We start from the raw sequence: 21457 nt of genomic DNA, 5'->3' as shown, positions 1-21457 counted from the left end.
AGCCTTTCCATTTTCACTTTGTAATGTCTGATTTTTGGTTCTTTTATATTCTTGCTCACAATGAAATTTTCTTCAGTTATTTAAACATATAGTCCATACTGACAGAAACTGTTATGTTTTCTTTTAATTTTTTTCTTAACATTTATTCATTTTTGAGAAACAGAGAGAGACACAGCATGAGCGGGGAAGGGGCAGAGAGAAGGAGACACAGAATCTGAAGCAGGCTCCAGGCTCTGAGCTGTCAGCAGAGAGCTCGACGCAGGACTCGAGCTCATGAACTGTGAGATCATGACCTGAGCCGAAGTCAGACGCTCATCAACTGAGCTACCCAGGTGCCCCGTGTTATGTTTTTAAAATGTGTGTGTGTGTGTGTGTGTGTGTGTGTGTGTGTGTGTTTACAATTTTCCAAAGGATCCCATTTACCAGATAGAAAAGGTTGTAGCTTATAAAAGGAAGGAAGGAAGGAAGGAAGGAAGGAAGGAAGGAAGGAAGAAGGGAGGGAGGAAAGAAAAGAAAGAAGGAAAGAAAGAATGAAAAAAAGAAGCAAAGAAAACATTATTATTACATAGTGATATCCCTTCATATGTCAGATGCCTAAGACTTGGGGCTCAAAATGAGCACTGAGGAGGCACAGAGGCAGCCTCAAGTGATACATAGTAATAGTACATGCATGGGCATAAATAAAAACTAGAAATTCACCTATTCAGAATTTCCTCAATAAAAGAATTACTGTCTCCAAATGTCCCTAAATGTCAAATTTTGGCAATAGAATTTTACATAAAATTATAATTTCAGTAACATCCCTCCCAACAGATAGATTAAAAGTTCCTTAGGAAAATAAACTGATTATTATAAACAATTACTACAAGTCCCACCAAGTATTTCAGAGCTAACTTCCTGGGCTTAGGAAATTGAGTCGATTCCTTCCTTCCAGCTCTTCATTCCTTTGCCTTTCCTCCTCTATTTCTCATACTCTTCTCTTTTTGTTCTTCTTGACTTCTCTTCTTGTTTCCTTTCCTTCCTTTCCTTCACTTCTCTTCCCTGTTGCCCTTCCTTTCCCTTTCTCATCTTCCTCTCTTCCCTACCCTCCCTCCTTCCTTTCCTTTCTACTATTCTAAATTTCTTACTTACAGGATGAAAGCCACATGTTATTATATGTACTTGGCTCTAAGCCTAAACACAATTTATTGATCTGCCCATTTGTTTGTCATTTTCATATTCTTTACAAACTCACAATTTTAAGTATGTACCAATATTTTCCTTATCCTATTGCAAAACATCTAGATAGCATAGAAATGATAAAACAAATGAGGTCAGCATTATGTTTAATTCTTGAGCAGGCATATTGATTGATAAATAGCTTCTCTTTAAAGGTTGCACAGCAAGTTGTCTGATACTTGACATGCTTCAGTGAAATATGCTAAAATCATATCCATACACTGGTAATTTCCTATCCATCCTGCCAAAATTTTCTTTACTTTCAAATCAGGCTTCTATATGCTTTAATTACAAAGGTCAGAAACAAGATTACCCTTGCTTTGTATAAATATCTCATTCTAAAACTCATTATACCAATATTTCCAAAACTGGATTTTCTCCACAGATTTCCTTTTTTGGTAAATGTACATCTATGTTTCATTTTTAAAGGATTCCTTGGTCAGATACTTGAAGAATACTCCATCACAAATGCACTTCTCATAAATTCACATCATATGATAGCAAAATACGAGCTTCTATCTATCCATTAAAAAAAGGAAAAAGTTAAAAAAATGCTTAAATGATCAGATTAGGGCACATGGGTGGCTCAGTCTGTTGAGTGTCTGGCTCTTGATTTCAGCTCAGGTTATGATCTCAGGGTTCTTGAGATCAAGCCCTGAATTGGGCTCTGCACTGACAGTGCTGAGCATGCTTGGGATTCTCTGTCACCCTGTCTCTCTTCCCCTTCCTTGTCCTCTTTCTCTAAATAGAAATAACTTAATAAATAAATACATAAATACATAAATACATAAAATGTTTAAATTATTTTTAAGGAAATAATTTTCCCTGTAGATCTATTAATGTCCCTTCAATTATTTTATTTTTATCTCAATTTGAAAAGTACTGCCTTAGATAACAATAATTGCTACTCTTTTTTTTAATGTCTATTTATTTTTGAGAGAGACAGAGACAGAGCATGAACGGGGAAAGGCAGAGAGAAAGAAGGAGACAGAAAATCCGAAGCAGGCTCCGGGTTCTGAGCTGTCAGCACAGAGCCCGAGGTGGGGCTTGAACTCATGAGCTGTGAGATTATGACCTGAGCCGAAGTCAGATGTTTTACCGACTGAGCCACCCAGGTGCCCCCAATAATTACTATTCTTATTACATCAGTACTCTCCATCAAAACTATGTTTCTTGTTAGATATTTCTGCTTGTCCCTGCTTAGATATCTTCCTCCCTGGCTTTGAATTTACACATCATTACACCATAGCTCATCAAGTTGCATTTTCTTTTTTTGTATGCTCTTTTTCATCTAATGCTCTATATGCTTCATGAAGCATCAGCTCATAAAAATTCATATCACACTGCTCACCTTAAGACATGTCTCCACACCTGGCTTTTGAGTCCCCTTATTAGATACCTTTGAGGATCAAGAGTTGTAACAGTTATTTAAATATATTTGTATATTAAAATTGATGAAAAAAACAATTTGGGGGGGTGGGGGGAAGTACACAGCCTTTGTTCTTCCTAACAGCATTAAAATCTTTTTAACATTTTGTTAAAATCTGGAGGGGCTGGCTAAGTACTGCTGTTTTTCATAACGACAAATCCTTTCTGTCAACATCCTAGATAACTTCAATTTCTTTTGTTTTATATTTTGTAGTTATCCAGATCATTATGATGATATTGTGTGCTGGGAATGACACAGACTTAAGTAACATTCTGGTAGTTGCTCCCTTTGAGTCTGGGAAGATATTTCTCTGAAGTAGACTACTCATAATTTTAGATTTCTTCTAGCTGGTCATTACTCCAAGATATTGTGCACTTTATGAAATACAATTATGTACATATCTTGTGGGTATGAGACTATACCATAATCACTAAGCATATGTTATTTCAAGGGCTTGGCTCAAAGAACTTTAATAATTCCCTAATTATTCCTTTTATTTTGAAAGAATTTCATTTTCTTTTATGTTGTTTATTTTAAGAGAGAGAGAGAGAGCGGAGAAGGGGAAGAGAGAAAGGGAGAAAGAGAGAATCCCAAGCAGGTCCCTCACTGTCAGCGCAGAGCCCAATGCAGGGCTCCAATTGGCGAAACACAAGATGATGACCTGAGCCGAAATTAAAAGTTGGAAGTCTAACTGACTAAGCCACCCAGGCACCCCTGAAAGAGTTTCATCTGATAAATGTTTCTAAAACATATACCCAAGAACTTGAAGCCCTTTAAGTGTGGGCTTAAGACAAGGCTACTTGTCAGTTATTGGTAATCAAGCATTCATTATTCACCTTATTTCACCCATCATCTAGCACAGTGCCTATCACACAGCAAGCATTCAACAAATTCTTTTTGAATGAATATTCAATCAATTATAATATATAGAGTATGATATAGCCAAAATATGTCAGGGTAGAACTTCTGATATAGGACATATTCTAAGGCTCTTGTTAAAATCAGTAGAATAAGTAGAGTCCATAAACAGCCTTATTTCACACTTCTAATATTGACCTTATGGAATAAGTTTGGGCAACAAGTCAGTTTATAAATTCTTATGCATTCCTTGCATTTAATCAACAGCCAGCAGTTTTCCTTGGTCAGTGCTTTAATAAGTAAAAGAGCAGCTAGCCCAGAAGATCTGAGGGTGTCTGCTGGAACTTTCAACTTCCATTCTTAAATTACAGTGCTGTTGGCAATGTGAAATTTTATGAAATGGCTCCCTGCTCCCTATCCTGAGATGAGTGCTAAGTGCCATAAATGCACAACAAATTTTGAGTGCTTTTAGAGCTGTATCTATTTTTTACCATTCTTTCCATCAAATCTTCCAATAAAGATAGAACCAGAGCACATTCTCTTAGAGCCTTTGCCTCAGCAGAAGATGGGTTTTATTATCTCAAAGGACATTTTCCTTCCCATATTTGTTTTTAAGAAGTGCTGAGACAAATTTTACATTTACATTTCAGATTTAATTTTATATTTCTATATTTCCAGATTTATTCAGTGTTTCTATTTACTTATTTTATTCATTTCCCATTTTATTCAGTCAATAATATTGTTATACAGTACCATAGCATCATTGTTCATTTTCTCTTAGAACTTGTCTCAGTTTGTAACTAAAAATTAATTTCTGTGATTATTTAATGCTCATTTACCCTAATAAGTTATAAATTCCATAAGGGCAGGGGTTTTATTTGCTTTCTCAGCACACAATAAGGACACAATATTTGTTGGGTGAACACATGCATAAATAAAATAATATATTAATCACTAAATAATTGGTCATGCGTGCTTGCAATGTTATCTTTAGTCATTTCATATGAACCCAAACTATACCTAGATATTTAATCTATATATAATAACTATAATATATTTATTTCAAATGAAGCATTTAATATATATAGCAACTAAATACTTTCATGGGGCCCATTTCACACTTCCTGTGAGATAACAGCTAAATTGGTATGAAGTTCTATCTCCCTCTTTACATTTTCTTTTCTAGGCATCCAACTAAAACCCTTCAATTTGATAGGAGTATAAGGAGTCCATTAATTAGAATCATAGAAATAGAAGAGTAATCTGATCTTGAAATCAAATTATCAACATTATAATCACAGAATGGTAAACAACAGATAAAAGTGATCCATTCTCCCATGATACCTTGTAATCTTTCTGCATTGGATATCTAGGACCATCATTTCCTTGTTTAAAATTTTTCGCTGGTGCTCTACAGCTATAGAATAAAATCTCCATTCCTAAATGTGTTACACAATCCTTTCTTCAATCTATCACAGGCTTCTTCTCTTATTTTATCCACTTCTCCTTACATCTAACCTGCTAGCAATACACATTAAATGTACTTCCCATTGCCTGGGGAGCCACATTTCCACACTTCCTCCAATTTTCTGGTTGAACTTCTTCTCATTCAGATAAATTTCTGTTCATCCTTCACTATACTTGCACACTTTTTCTTGACTGCCACAGAGATATACAGGATCCCTCTTTTTTGGTGCAATGGCATTACAGATACCCTAGGACAGCATTTGGTATATCATATTCTAATGTTTTTCCATGTTTCTTTCCCTACTAAGTGATAATATGAATGCCCTGGGTGGGGGTACCATGTCTGAATCATGGTTTGTTTGTTTTGTTTTGTTTTGTTTTACTATATTACACACACAGGTGTGTATAGTACTTATCACAGGTGTTAGATTCCAGGCATATAGTGATGAATAATGTCACATGAGCACTACCTTTCTAGAGTTTTCACTGCAACAAAAAATACATATATTGGATAACATTTTATAAATATGAGGATCATTATAATGAAGAACACAATATTATATAGTCTTGTAACAGATGAAACTATCTTAGTCTGCTGAGTAGGTACAAAAAAAGGTTGCATTGCTTTGAAAATAGGGGTCGGGAAAATAACTCTCTTTTGCAGCTTTTTGCCTACATTTCTTCTATTTCCTTTCTATCACATTTCTGTTTTAGGAAGGTATATATGGGAAGGAAAAATGATAGTGAAAGCATCCCAAACTCACTTAGTTAATTTCTTCTAGATACAGAAGATAGAATTAGGTATAAGATATCAGGGTCATGATGGAATGGAGCCAAAAATAAATGCATTGTTAAAGTAGAAATGAGAGAGGAAAAGTAAAAAACCATAAGGCAGAGACTACATGCATTTAGGGAGCATATATGTATATAAATGTCAAGTGGATGTACCACCAAGGACATCATAGATATAGCAAATTTTAAAGTATGTATATTCAAAATCAATAACTGGCTTAAATTTGATAGAGATTGTGTTTTTTTTTCCCTTTGCAGTAAACCTCAAAATGCAATGTCTTTATGACTTCTATAGAAAAGCAATGTAAATGTATTCTATTTGAAATACTATTTGCAGAATCCTCAGGAGAACATTCAAGTATCTAAAATAACAAAAGGAGATGCTTATATGAAGCACAAAAAAGTCTATTAATAAAAAATTCAAGTTATACAGTATGAGTTTTAGCCAGTTGCCCTTTATTCATATTATGAATAGTCTCTAACTTATGTGAAAAGAATAAGAAGGGCAAATATTATCAGCATATTATGAAAAAGTAAACTATTTTCACTGGTTCTGACATCTTTCATATATATTATTTAAAAAGTAGCTGGTGAAGTAGATTTGTGGTCACATTTCTTCTCTGGATATTAAATCATGAAACTCTGACACTAAGTATGAAAATAGAAATAGTTTTATACTGGAATCCTGCCTTTCTTACAATTTTTCATCTGCATAGTAATCATTTGAATAGTGGTAAGAATGGAAATGTCAGCAATACTTTCCTAAGTATGATGTTTTCATTCCAAATCTAATATCAAACTATAATGAACAAATTACAAAAGTTGGACCATTTTAAATAAAGTCATTATTGTAGTTAATCACCAAGTACCCCAAAATTGGGAGAGAGGATGTCTTTTTGAAAAGAGTAAGTATCTATCCTCTAAAGTAGAGCTCAAGTCTGATTGCAATTTGATCTGACTGCTTTCTCATCACTGAAATCTACCACTGAGTCCCTGCATTATATACCAGACCACCTTTCCAGGTTGTATTCTCCATAATTTGTGTTCAATTTATTTTTTCACAAATGTCTCCTTAAGAAAGGGGATGTTGTATATCTATATTTTGTGTTCATTATTTTACAGAGCGAAGCAGGTTGTACAATGATAAAATTTCTTATAGATAAACCAAATACAAAGGAAGAATACATGTCTTTAGAGATACTGTTCTCTGAATACATCTTGGGACTCTGTTCACTAAACATTCAAGAAATGCTTGGAAGGAAAAACTGTATTTTATTTATTTATATAATGGTCTACAATAGGAATTATCTCATCTTTATAGAGTAGATATCAATCACCTTCTTCCCCCCAAATGATGGTTAGCTAACTACAGTATACTGATTACGTGATGGCAAAACCCTAGTTAAGTTCCATAGGAAAACATTTCCATGTGGTTAGGAATGGGTTATATTAACAATCTGCCTTATCTACAATATATTTGATATGTCTGATTACTTAAAGAATAGACAGCAAAAACCTAAGATACAAATAACTTAAAAACCATAATACATCATTTCAATAATGATAAAACATTTAAGACAGTCCTTTGTAATTCTTTGTGGTGCATGTGTCCTGATCCAAATACTACAAATATAATATGTTCAATCTTTTTTATTTAAAAACAATTTTTTTAATGTTTATTTATTTTTGTGAGAGAGACAGACAGAGACAGAGCGTAAGAGGTGGAGGGGCAGAGGGAAGGAGTCACAGAATCCGAAGCAGTCTCCAGGCTCTGAGCTGTCAGCACCAAGACCAATGCGGGGCTCAAACTCACGGACTGTGAGATCATGACCTGAGCTGAAGTTGGACAATTAACGGACTGAGCCACCCAGGCGCCCCAATCTTTATTACAACCCAATTATGTAGACATGTTTGCCCTCACTTACAGATGAGGATGCTGAGTCTCAGACAGGCTCAGTGACATCAACTAAGACACCTATGACATTCCAATGGGTTTGAACATAAGTCACCTGACTACAATGGCCCCACATTCTATACAGCATGCTAAGAAAATGCCCTTCACATGAGGACCATCAAATGCAAGGCAGCCATATTTGGAATCTAGTATTTACACATTTTACCTCTGTGCTTTGACTCTTTTCCCCTGTAAGAATGATTGATCTTACTTAGTCCTACAAACCAAAGGGTAACAATCTGGCATAGTCAGTCTGGCTAACTAATCTATAATAGAGTTTGAACCCATGGCCTTGGACAAATCTGCACGAGACGCTAATTAAATGAATGAAATGATCCAATGTTTGCATATAAAATCTATCAGAACTAGCTCTGTTTTCATGAAAGTTATCCATTTATGCATTGTTTGGGCACCATTTGGTCAGCATTTACACTATTAATGAAAACTGCTCACACTGGTGCTTACAATTCATCAAATTCCCTCTGGAAGCTTCCTAGATTCTAGCACGCAGAGTTTGTTGATGATCTGTGGAGCAGGCATAGTTTACTGAGACTCTCATCTGTTTTCAGTGACAGGAAATCTAGACGTTAACAGTATGCCAGAAATATACAACTTCTACAAGTGTAATTTGACTTTTTTTTTGTTTAATTCAGGCCCTGAAAATTATTAGATCTTGATTTAGCCTTGCAAAATCGCTTCACCAACATTAAAATTATGCTGCTTAGGCAATGAAAAGATAGAATGCATTTTAATGGAAGGTTTGACCTGCAGAAAGATGAATAATTTGCATCAATTTTTGTGCATTATGTTCAACTAATGAAGACAAATGTATTCATTCACTTCAGTAAAGCTGAAGAACTGAAGGCCAACGATTTTATGCATCTATAATGATGAATATTATAGTACTTATTATATGATGGATTGAGAATTTTAGAAATGGATGGTGAGCAAAACAGAGAAAAAAACATGCTTCTAATACTGATTTCTATTTTTATAAACACTGGCATCTGCCTTAAACAAACAACATGCCTCTCCTAATACCAAATATGTATCTCCCACTTCATCAAAGAACAAGAAAGAAAGAAAGAAAGAAAGAAAGAAAGAGAGAAAGAAAGAAAGCAGTGAGATCTCATGCATTTAACATTAGAAAATAGAAGTGAAGAAAAAAATTTTACATTGTTCATATGTTAAAGTTGTATACTTCTACCATAAAGGTGGCTCAGTCGGTTACGCGTCTGACTTGGGCTCAGGTCATGATCTCAACAGTTTGTGTTTTGAGCCCTGCATCAGGCTCTGTACAGACAACTCAGAGCCTCGAGCCTACTTCGGATTCTGTGCCTCCCTCTCTCTCTCTGCCCCTCCTCTGCTTGTTCTCTCTCTCTCCCTGTCTCTCAAAAAATGAATAAATGTTAATTTTTTTTAAAAAAAGAGTCAATGATACAACCTATTGCAACATTTTTTACTTTAGCTGATTATGGGTAAGAGCATTGTAATGAGATAAAAGTTACTTGAGAATCATTAGGAGGATTACTACTATTTCATATTCATTAACATAAAACTTGTTATAAAACAGTTTACAAAGGTAAAATTAAAACCCTATTATCAAATAGGAATATATCCTAGCATTTATAATTAAATAATATAACAAATAAAATGTATATAACAATTTTGTGTGTGATAAAATGATCTTTAAATCTAACCTTAGTGTTCAAAAGCATTATAAAAATATCTACATTAGTCTTTTCTTCATTTTTATATTTCCACATCTTCATGTATTACACTTATTTCAGTAGTTGTATGATTATGATATGACTGAGTTAATTTGGATTTTGTTCACAGAAATAGTTATTCACTGACTGCTTAAAACTACTAATGAGTTAAGCCCACACGTAAAATGGGAACAAATTATATTATAGAAAACTTTTGCATCAACAATATGCACAGACATGAACACAATCCCTCCATCTCCTTCTCAGCTGACACATATTTTATATATGTGATTAAAGTCACGAGGAAGTAACAAATGAAGCATGCTATTAACTCCTTGTTAAAAATAGAAATAGTTTTAATGAGACCGTTCAGTCACTTTATAATATTTCTACCAAATTGAACACAGCAAACCAAAATAACACCAACTGGCCCTAATGGATTTTTTGAGACTGCTGCTTTCCTACCAGCTCATGGACTGCTGAGTCTGCCTAGTCTTCAAAGTACAATGTGCATTCAATATTCGAAACAGAGAAACCAAGAAGGCTTTTAGTCTGGGCAGTAAGAAGGGAGGCAATGCAGTAGAAAATGCCATTAAGTAGAAATGCTCCCTGTTCAGATAAATAGATTACTACCTATGGTGAATTAAAAGTCAAGATTGCAACTGCTCACACATTTTAAATATTCCTTAATGAAAACTGCTGAGATTTGCTTTTTTGCTTTACCCCATCTAGAGTTGTTATGTGTGTGTGTGTGTGTGTGTGTGTGTGTGTGTTTCTTAATTTAATTCTTTTGAATGGCATAGGAAGTTCAGTTAACTTAAGAGTAAGAACACCTACAACTTCAAAAACCTACCATACAGTAAATATTACATTGAAATAACAGTGCTGCCGTCAGGAAAACTGTGAAAGGGATGTGATGTCACCCCAAGCTTAATTAAACCAGAATCTGCTTATTGAGCATTTGCCTTCACATCATAGCTGATTGCTCCACTAAGGTATTTTTGCGTAAACAGAGCTTCCCTAATTAAATAGCTTATACCGGAGTCATTCAGCAATTTCACAGCACACTTTGGGCAGTTATCATCATACTCAGAATGATGAATGGTAAGGGTTGCCCCTGGATGAGTCACACCAGAGGAGGCCTACCTTGCAGGCTAACAAGAAGTTGCATGGGCTATAGGGGGACAAAGGAAAATATATATAATTTTTGAAATATTTCTGATTTCTCACTCCAAAAGAGACAGTCTTTTCTGTTCTAACCTCCTGCACGTAATCACATGTGCCTCTTTGACAATGTCTGACCATCTGAACAACACTAAAATCAAAGAGAGTTCCTCTCTCTTTGATCACATTTATGGTATTTGTAAAGATGAAATTTTCCCTATGGATCATAGCTCCTGCAGAATATGCACTCAAAATCCTGAGGTATTTCTGGTACTGATCTAAATTTTCAGAACCTGAGCCCACATGTCTCTGCTTTGAATATACTGACCTCATTAACTTTTGCTGTGAAAAGAACAAGAGCTTCAATTAACGTTTTCATACAAGAATGAATTTTTTTTGATTTATGCTTAAACAAAATTTTCAAAGTAAATATATTATCAATAATCTTTAATATACTTGAACAATGATGATACAATAGGCAAATGCTAGTTAACTAGTTGAAAATGCAGATTATGATATTGGCTGAAAGTTTATGGGAAGTCAGAAATCTCATTCAAGTGCTAGAGTTGCATGTCCTTGTGTTTATTAATGCTAAATAAATATAAATAATTCATGAAGCCATATTTCTAGTAGAAGTATGGCAGAGCAAATCATAAATTACTCCCTGGAATCTTTTTCTCAGAAGTCAAGTATTTAAGGGAGTGAAGTATGAAATGCCTCTTTCTAGATAGTACTTCTCTGATGAAATGATATGAGAGTTAAGATTCACTTATAATGTATGGAGTCTCATCTCAAAATTCATTTTACACTGTTATGAATGAATAAAATACAATTCACTAAAGAACTTAACATCCTGTCAAACAGAAGAAAACAAGTTATCTAAATAAGAGAAACAAAAAGTATACTGCAATACATGCAGGTGAATGATTTGAATATTTTTCCTTTAAATTATTGTTTTCAACTTTATCTCATTCAGAACTAGACTAAAAATAAAATATAGGCTACATGCATTAAATAACTTTTAGTGATATGAGAGTTTAGTAAATTAAAGTTAATATTTGGCTTTGACTACAAAGAAGAATGTGCTAAAATATTCTTCTTGGTCTATTATTTTACTATATCATAGTATTTTTCAGATTTTGAATTTTTATTCTGATGTATTGATAATTTTACATTAAAATTCCAAAAATGTCCTATAAAAGTTAGACATTTATCATGTGCTATTGCCTAATTAAAAAATTACTTTAATGAAAACACTAACATACTATTATTCCCCCATTTATCTACACACTACAAAGAAATGAATCCATTTAGATACAACTTGATATCTATAAGTTTCTCAAGCAAGTGCCCTTGCCAAAATCAATGAATATTTTCCACAATAACTCAGCTTTCTTCAGAAGGGCAAAAGTTGATCTGATCAGCTGAGTTGAACAGATAAAAGAAAAAAACTACATCCTAAGGCTTATAGTTTAATTTGTTTTGTTCTTTCATCTTATCTAAAAGATAAGCTTTAAATTAGAGGAAATAGAAATTCTAAGTGCTGTGCCCAGTATATTTTTCTCAATTCAAAAAGTTATATTAAAATATAGCTTGTATATCTATTAATATTTTGAATTGTTTTATATTTTCCTTAATAAGTCTTTACCTTTTAATAAAAGGTGTCAGGGGTTAACAGTGTCAGGGGTAAGGAAGGATTGAAAATTTCCTTTTGTATGCTTCAATAAATTATAACAGAGAACTCCTTAGAACTGATTCAAGTATTGGGGCACCTGGGTGGCAGAGTCGATTAAGTGTTCGACTTTGGCTCAGGTCATGATTTCACAGTTCATGGGTTCAAGCCCTACATCAGGCTCTGTGCTGACAGCTCAGAGCCTGGAGCTTGCTTAGGATTCCGTGTCTCTGTCTCTGTCTGCCCCTTGCCTGCTCTTTCTCTCTCTCTCTCAAAAATAAATAAATAAATAAATAAATAAATAAATAAATAAATAAATAAATATTTTTTAAAAATTAAAAAAGAGAACTAGTTCAACTATTATCTTTCTTTTTAAAATAGTCTTCACACCAGAAATAACCCAGTGGGTTTTTGAGATTTGTATAATACACTATTTTGATTTACTTTTAGTAAGCATTTCCTCAAAGTGAGATAGTATGATAGAGACATTCCTGGTACACTGGTACATCGTATTTACAACAACAAACAAACAAGCAAACAAAATATTCAAGTTCAAGGTTTTATATTAAGTAGAAGTCAAAATTATTTTGGAAATTTTAAAATTATAAGTGCTATTATGTAACTATCACTAACTAAAATACCTCTGCTAGTCTGCAAAGTTCTCACACCACTTCCTCAAATCTTACTTTCTCATTACCCTGGATTTCTCAAGTTAGTTTACTGAGGTCATCACATTTAATAATGTAAAATGCCACATTCATTATTAGCTATAAAAAGTACTTGTTTTCTCTGCTTATAAATCTTGCTGCACAATCATATTTTCAGATGTCGAATTTATGTGCTCAACAAATGATAGCGGGTCCACAGAATGCAGGTGCAGTTGCGTAGGCTTACGACAACAAAGAAACAAAAATCTCTGCCTTCATCCAGATAATATAAAGCAGCAGAAGATGGTGAAGACATATGAGAATTTCACTTCTTTCAGAAACAACACTGAAAAATACATTTATTTGCTCTAGCTCTTTCCAAATGAAACTGCAAGCCAATGAGAGCCTAACAAATTACTGCTCACAGCCCTCATAAGTGTTTACAACTGTGCTTAAGTTTTAAAATTTATTCTAAGACATCAGTGAGCCATATTTCTCCATGTAGTTTCTAGCCCATTTTAGAACGAACTCTCAGAATTTGTCAAGCATACTATCAGAAAAATTGTTGTAAGTTTAAATTAAATAGACCTTAAGTTTTCTTAGTATAACCTAATTTTACCAATTAAAAAAAAATCTAGAAGTCATAACTCAAGTGACTTGCCCAAGATTAAAAGACAAGGCTAACTTAGAATATCATTGGGGGAGAAAAAGAATATCATTGGGCATAATACTATATGATGACATTTTTTAATTGAAGTATAATTGACATAAATCTTATTAGCTTTAGTTGTACATCATAGCGAATCAGTATTTTTATACATTACAAAATTATTTCCATGTTAAGTCTAGTTATCATCTGACACCATACACAACTATTACAATTATTGACTCGATTCCCTATTGCATCTTAATGATATTTATTTTATTACTAGAAGTTACTATTTCTTAATCCCCTTCACCTATTCCACCTGCCTTTCTACCCCTCCCTCCTCTGGTAAGCAACAGTTTGTTTCCTGTATCTATGAGTCTGTTTCTGTTTTTATTTCCTTGTTTATTTTGTTATTTAGATTCCAGATATAAGGGAAATCACACAGTATTTGTCTTTCTCTGGCTTACTTCACTTAGCATAATACCCCTCTCGCGTATTGCAAGGTTGTTGGAAATGATGATACTTTCTAATAGCACATTATTGGTCTATTGCCTAAAATATAAATTTGCTTATACACCTTTTCATAAACGAATGAAAGTATACTTGAAAAGTTAGCAAAGAAATCACTCATTACAAATTCCAGATAAATGGTACACGAACTCATGAAGTTGGTGAGTTCATTATGTAATTCTTACCAAGGGAAAGAATCATACCAGATCTAACTATGGTGAATGCCACCGTTTGAGGACTCCATCAACACAAAAACTTTGCTCCTCAAGCAAGAATTATGAAAACTCAATCATTAATAAACATTTATCATATATTAGAGTTAATTATAAAACTTTGGAATTAATACATACGTTGGCATGACAACAGCAAGGCTTTGGGAGGTTTTTTTTTTTCCTGTTTCAGGCAAAAAAGTGGTTAGTTCTATGTGCAGAATTTATAAACAACAATAATATCAACTATCACTGCACACTAGGTAGTCAAAACACCTTAAAAATAAAATATTCCACCTCAAAAATATTTTCTGTGCATCTAAGTTCTAAACAATTACTGTTGAGTTTTAGTAGCCCAACTTCTATTAAGGTTTCAATTAACATACATTTAATTTTTTATTCTTTAATAACATTCTACTTAATTTGGAGAATTCCCAGTATACAATTTACTTCCAACACATCTGATTTCAGCTACATTTGCATACTTTGGGAATAAGAATCCAAGATTTTGAGGTTTTTTTTGTTTTCTTGTTTTCATTTCTACAGTTACTATGGAAGCATTATTTGGGGTCTACTATATTAATATAGCAATTTGTAGTATTACAGGAGATAGTATCTCAAAATTCTCTCAAAGCTAGTTCAAACTATTTTGAACTACATAACAAATTAGAGAAAACTTCATCTAATATGATAGAATTTAGTGTAGAATTTTTTTGTGTGTGAAGTCATTATATAAGGTGGAAAGGTTTTGGATTTCCCAGACATTTGAAAGCTGCTAGAAATGATCTCAAAGAAGCAAAGACTCTTTATAGTATTGTCATTTCTGGAATTTATTTTGAAATTGGATTTTTATAAATCTATGCCCCACTTTGTAACTATTGTATACATGTTAGTTCATTTGAAAGAAAATTTTCAAAATTAAATTTATGAGTGAAGATTAATTGACAAATGTGGCTATGCTATTTATTAAACATGAATACATGAAGGTCAGTTTTGGCCTGGTCATTGACAAATTTTCAGAAGGTAAGGCTAAGGAAAAATTTAAAGTTACTATTTGCTATTGTGATGGGCCAGTGAATAGCTGTTTTCCCCTTCATTTCAAAAATTACACTGTTGCTAATTAAAACATGTTAACCTGTTATTTTTTCCCTTTTATATAGTATTAGTTTTCTGTTTCTGCTGTAACAAATTACCATAAATTTATTGGCTTAAAACAACACCAATGTATTGCCTAATATTTCGAAGTTCACAAGTCCTAAAAGTGATGTGTCTGCAGGACTGCATTCCTTCTTCAACCTCTAGGAAAGTATGTTTTCTTGCATTCTAAACTAATTCTTACAGGTCCTCTGTATTGCTTGTCTTGTGGCCCTTTACTCCATATTTAGTTCAGCAGGTAGCATTCTCAAATTTCTCTCCGTCTCCTTTCCCCCTCAACTTCCCAATACCATGGTCTGAAGGTTTGTGACCACCCAAATTCTTATGTTGAAACCAAATCTTCAATAGGATGGCATTTGGAGGTGGGGTCCTTGGGAGGAAATTCATTATTAGATGTGGCTGTCATGAATGAGCTTAAAGGGACTCCAGAGAAATCCCTGACTATTCTGTCATGTGACACCCATCTATTACACAGGAAGCAGGTCTCACCAGACAAGGAGTCAGCTGGCACCTAGATATTGGACTTCCAGTTTACAGAACTGTGAAAAATAAAGTTCTACTCTTTAATCAATCTCTGGTATTTTGTCACATGTGCTGAAATGGACTAAGACATTCTTCCTTTCCCTTCTTCTATTGTCATGTCTCCTTAACTGTGACTCTGACCCTTGCTACTTTTTTATAGGGATCCACCTAGTTAATCCAAAATAATCTCCCTATCTCAAGATCCTTAACTAATCACATCTGTAAGATCTCCTTTGTCATATAAGGTCACATGTTCACATATTTTGTGGATTAGACTGTGGATATTTTGGGGGATCCATTATTAAGCCCACCACATATACACATGTACTGTAATATTGCATGTTAATACACTTATTTACCAGATGAATACATATTCATATATATTATACACATACGTGAAGTTCAATAAATCAAAATGTCCATCGTTTGCCTTTTCTGGCAGTTATTATCCTTTATTTCATTTCATGATTATTATAGAGAATAATTTTGTCATATGAAAGCAAAAGGATGTTATAAATAATTAAACCAGATGTGAAATAATCTAGATATGCTACTGGAAAACAGTCTGCTATTTCTCTTAAAACAAATATCTTCTCTGTGGTTTATATACACAATGGGATACTACTTGGCAATGAGAAAGAATGAAATCTGGCCATTTGCAGCAATGTGGATGGAACTGGAAGGTATTATGTTAAGTGAAATCAGCCAGGCAGAGAAAGACAGATACCGTATGTTTTCACTCATGTGTGGATCTTGAGAAACTTAACCGAAGACCATGGGGGAGCAGATGGGGAGAAAAAAAAGTTACAGAGAGGGAGGGAGGCAAACCATAATTGACTTTTAAGGACTGAGAACAAACTAAGGGTAGATGGGGGTTAGGGGAGAATGCAAAGTAGGTGATGGGCAGGGAGGAGGGCACATGGGATGAGCACTGGGTGTTGTATGGAAACTAATTTGACAATAAATTATATTTAAAAAATAAATTAAAAAATATTTTCTCTAAAATTAAACAATAAAGCAAATATCCACAGGAAACAATGAACTATTTGTGGCTCATTCATTTAATTAACTTTCTAACTCAAATACTACTCAAATACTATACTCATTAAGCCAAAAATCTGAAAAAATAAAATGCAAAAACTATTTGATTCATAAAACATTTATAATGTAGAATTGAGAAGGTCTTTTACATTGACATTGCGGGTTTTTTCAACACCAATTCAGTATAAATGCCTACCAACCATTTTGGTGGAAATCAGTTTTTCTTTTGTTACTTACCAATTTAGAAGCGGATGTCCAAATTGCTTCCTGATTTTATACAGTAAGAGAACATAGCAAGATAGATTTATTAAAAACAAAATTCCCAAAGGCATATGGAGGCTTTTTTTTCCTCCTCCTCACAGCAACTAAGGTTAAAGAACAAAGAAAAGTGACTGACATAAAACCTACCCATGGGGGTGCCAACGCCATAACCTTTGGAGTCTATAAGGCCGCCAATCTGTGTCAGGTTACAATTCCGCTGGGTAACAAACTCAATGGTCGTTGACTCCATTAGGAAAGCATAATCAGAGGTGAGGACTCTCTGGATTCCTTCTTCATTACTTTTGACGAGTACTGACTGCCTCCTGCTACTCATAAAGGCCCACATTTTGTCATATGTAGATATTTTTGATTTCTAGGGAGAAATGAAACAGGTAAGAATATATATTCCTTAGTTTCCATGTGATCCTACAATATTTAGATGGAACTTATTATATTTCATTTAAATTTATTTAACAAACATATCAAAAATCATGTTAAAAAATGTACAGCTAGTAAATCATAGAAGCCAATAAAAAAGAGAAAATAATATTAATAAGGAGGAACTTTTGTGCTTGTATCTCATATGAGTATCTCATGTGTATAATTTTATCTTTCAACATTACTATAACATCAAATTTGGAAGAGACAGACACTGGACACCAACTGACACTGTAAAACCTTGAGGTTTTTCTTTTTCTTTTTTTCTTTTTCCTCGTTTGGTTGACTGTGACACCCAACGTCACATCATCCTCCAAGAATACACAAGGATATAGATAGGCTGAACAAATATAAGGAGTTTGTTCCAAGTAAAAATCTCCACTGAAACGCAATCCAGACACCACAGAACCTCTGGTAGCCTGCTTCAGGAAAGCTGTCATTAAGATCTACAAACTAACTAAAGTTTCCTGGACCAATAAAATTGAATAGTTTTTATATCCAAATGAAAATTCTCAGTAAGGCTTTATTAGGGTTTTATTAGTAAAGGAATGAAATGGGTTTTGTTCAGAGGGCACTGGTAAAAACATAAACATGAAAAGGTTAGCATCTGCTTATGGAGAGCTCAGTTGTAAGCCCTTATGTCAGTTAAACTCTTACACAATACAAAAAATAATACTGAAGCTATAAACACAAGGAGGATATTCACTATATTGGTAGCACTGTCATAAAAAGTTGAAACTATTTTCAAGTGCATAGATATGCAATCTTTTTACAGCTTAAGCATGTATTTAGTCCTACATATGCCAGGTCATAAGTGAGATATTACTACTTCTTCCACTAAAAGCAGGTGCACAATAATATTTAGAAAACTTACGGCATTATTTCAGTGATGAAATAGGAAGAAAACCCTTAAATTTACTGGGGGAAGAAAATAATGAGTGTTTTCTAAAAACAAGTATAGCATTAGGGCTAAGAGAGGGTAGAGATTCAAACCTTTGCTCTTCAATGAAACACTAAGGCATGCCAAAAGGCCAGTGGCTCAAAGTTTGAAAGACTGCAGCTAAAAAGTCTAGAATAAGACTGATAGGATTACAAATTAGAGCAGCTTTGGTGGCATGTCAATTATTTTAAAGTAAAATGATCATATGTTGGAAGTAGAAAAGAAAAATGAAAGGAATATTTAAGGTTATGATGAAATCCTTATTGGAATAGTTGAGACCAATAGTGATATTTTTTTTTCTTTTGAGAGAGACGGAGGGAGGGATTGCACACATGCATGCAGGGGAGGGGCAGAGAGTAAGGGAGAAAATCCCAAGTAGGCCCTGCTTTGTCAGTGCAGAGCCCAACTCGGGGCTCAGACCAACAAACCATGAGATCATAGCCTGAGCTGAAACCAAGAGTCAGATGCTTAACCAACTGAGCCACCCAGGCACCCCACCAATAATGAGATTTTGCATAGATTCATTTGGCTTCCCAAATGTTACTACATAATGACAATAGCCAGAACAAACTCACTTCCTTTCAAAGATAAAATTTTTTTCTCCTAATGTTTTGCATCACACGAGACCTAAATACAAAATAAAATCAAAATTAAAGCTCACCTGCAGATTAAGGAGATTTTTAATAAAAAACTAAGTTGGACATATTTTTTGATTTAATAAATCTGTGGCTGATAACAAATATATATAAAATCCCATAAATGATAATTCTAAAATGTATGTCATCAACTGCACTCTCATGACTTGATAATTTAAAAAGTAACTCTTTATCAAGGAGTGATAATGAAATATCATGGTAATATGATATTACCGTGTAGTATCATAACATGGGCATACTCTCTGAGGCCTAAACCAAGCAGAGATAAGAAAGTATACAAAAAGTTATTTTTACCTAATGTGGTCATAAATTGCCTAAATTCTCTCCTTTGTTTCAGTTATAAGAACGTTAACAATTAATGTTTTACTGCTTTAGTAACATGATTTCCAATTAGTGATAACACATTCCATCCACTGACACAAGTTAATTTAAATAAAACTTGAAAAGTAGTATTTTTGTCCCAAATAGAGGAGGACTCAGATTGTTTATAATAGCAATAATCATTTAAATATGTCCATATATTTATAAAATCATACATCATTATATCTTCCTCTTTTTATAGTATTATATGTTATAATATGCAATATAAATTTTAAAATATTAATAGTACTTTCTAATTTAAAAATTATACAACACAAACAACTTAAAAAAGAGAAATTCTTTTTTAACAGTATAATAACAGTATAAAATTCTTTTTTAACAGTTAATATGTTGCTGTGTAAACAGATCAAACTTTTTTTAACAACTGAAAACCAAGAAACTAAAGACTATTTCTAATCTATCCTTTATGGATATATATAGTTTAATTTTAAATTAATGTGAATGTAGTATTACTTTACATTTGAAATATCTAATCTATAAAATGAAACTTTAATTGACCAAATACGAATTTTACAAAATGTATTTTCATATAAAATTCTTTGAATGCTTTCCTGCACTTATATTTTATTCTTATGAGCACTTCTTAGAAATTACTATTGATAATCATTTTGAAACTAATCATTTCCAACCTTCCATTGCTATATAAGATCTCTCATTGATTTACTTCTGATTTCCAGAAATCTATTGTCTATAATTTTTGTATAGCTTTACTCATTTTTCCTGTCGGCAGAAGATATAAGTATTTCTTTTATTCTTAGAATTGTAGAATAGGTTTAGATACAGAAGTCACCCCAATTTTTTTTGTTTCTCTTAATAAAAATAAAAACCCAAAGAAGAGATATTTCAGTTTAGAAATATACATTCTATATGGCTTGTTTGCTAGATTTGTTGTCATTCTTTGATCACAATTTCTAATTTAGCACAGTCACTTCTTTGCACCTCCCATTGACGGCTGTAAAACACAACTGTAAAACCATGAGATTTTTTTGTGTGATTAAAAATCATCACTGCGCCTGCAGACTCTGTGTGTGTGTGGTAGGGGTGGAGATGCCTTTCAATTCTCACCTATTTCTACAGCAAGTTGAAAAGGCAGACTAATCTTTAGCATCTCCCAGCAATTTTATTACTTCTATTATATTGAGTAGCGAAGAGGATCCAGTGCATCACTGGTTTAAAAACAAAAGGACTCCACAACATGAATTTTACTGAAACCTTCAAATTTAAAGCAGCTAAGACAGCTTGCAACGCATTTGAACAAAGTATCTGAACAAATTCATAAGCTGAATAGGAAGCTTAGCATGCTTTTTTCTCTACAGACCTAACCACTCGGAAATAATTGGTTACCTATACTTAAGTAATATGTAGATTCTGAATATACTCAGACTGAGACAGGAGTAATGATCACTAGCTGTATGTCTCTTATTAATGGAATCTATGTTCTTATACAAGCTATTTAATCTCTTTGAATTTCAATGTGCATAATAGTCAAATATCTTTGCCAACTTTGCAGTGTTCTTGTGAGGCTCAAATAAGACACTACATGTGAGCACACTGTGCAATAGTATGATATTTTTATAATTCTGATTATTTTTCAAAAAGAGAGCATACTACCACCAAATGCTTATATGTTAATTTTCCTAAAAAAAAATGCCAAAAGTATGGCAAAGATGGCAGGTTGACTATCGCCTTTGAGTACATGTTCTTTCCTACGGCATGCATCCACAAGGCACAAAACAATAAGAGAATGTACAACAGAAATGAATTTTTGGAAGCTGGAAAGCAGAA

The 21457-nt window shown here is 33.5% G+C and overlaps 1 protein-coding gene across 1 annotated transcript in view; it reads right to left on the bottom strand.

Moving 5' to 3' along the window:
* GRIK2 (glutamate ionotropic receptor kainate type subunit 2) overlaps positions 1 to 21457 on the bottom strand; it is a 652272-nt gene that overhangs the window by 18748 nt on the left and 612067 nt on the right. The window contains exon 14 of the mRNA XM_047859025.1: positions 17405 to 17630. Within this exon, the coding sequence (XP_047714981.1) occupies positions 17405 to 17630 (226 nt within the window). The remainder of the gene's footprint in view (positions 1 to 17404; positions 17631 to 21457) is intronic.

The sequence above is a fragment of the Prionailurus viverrinus genome, chromosome B2 (genome assembly GCF_022837055.1).
Source record: "Prionailurus viverrinus isolate Anna chromosome B2, UM_Priviv_1.0, whole genome shotgun sequence".
NCBI lineage: Eukaryota > Metazoa > Chordata > Mammalia > Carnivora > Felidae > Prionailurus > Prionailurus viverrinus.
Note: the sequence above shows the minus strand (reverse complement) of the source record. Positions and strands in the feature narration are given on the sequence as shown.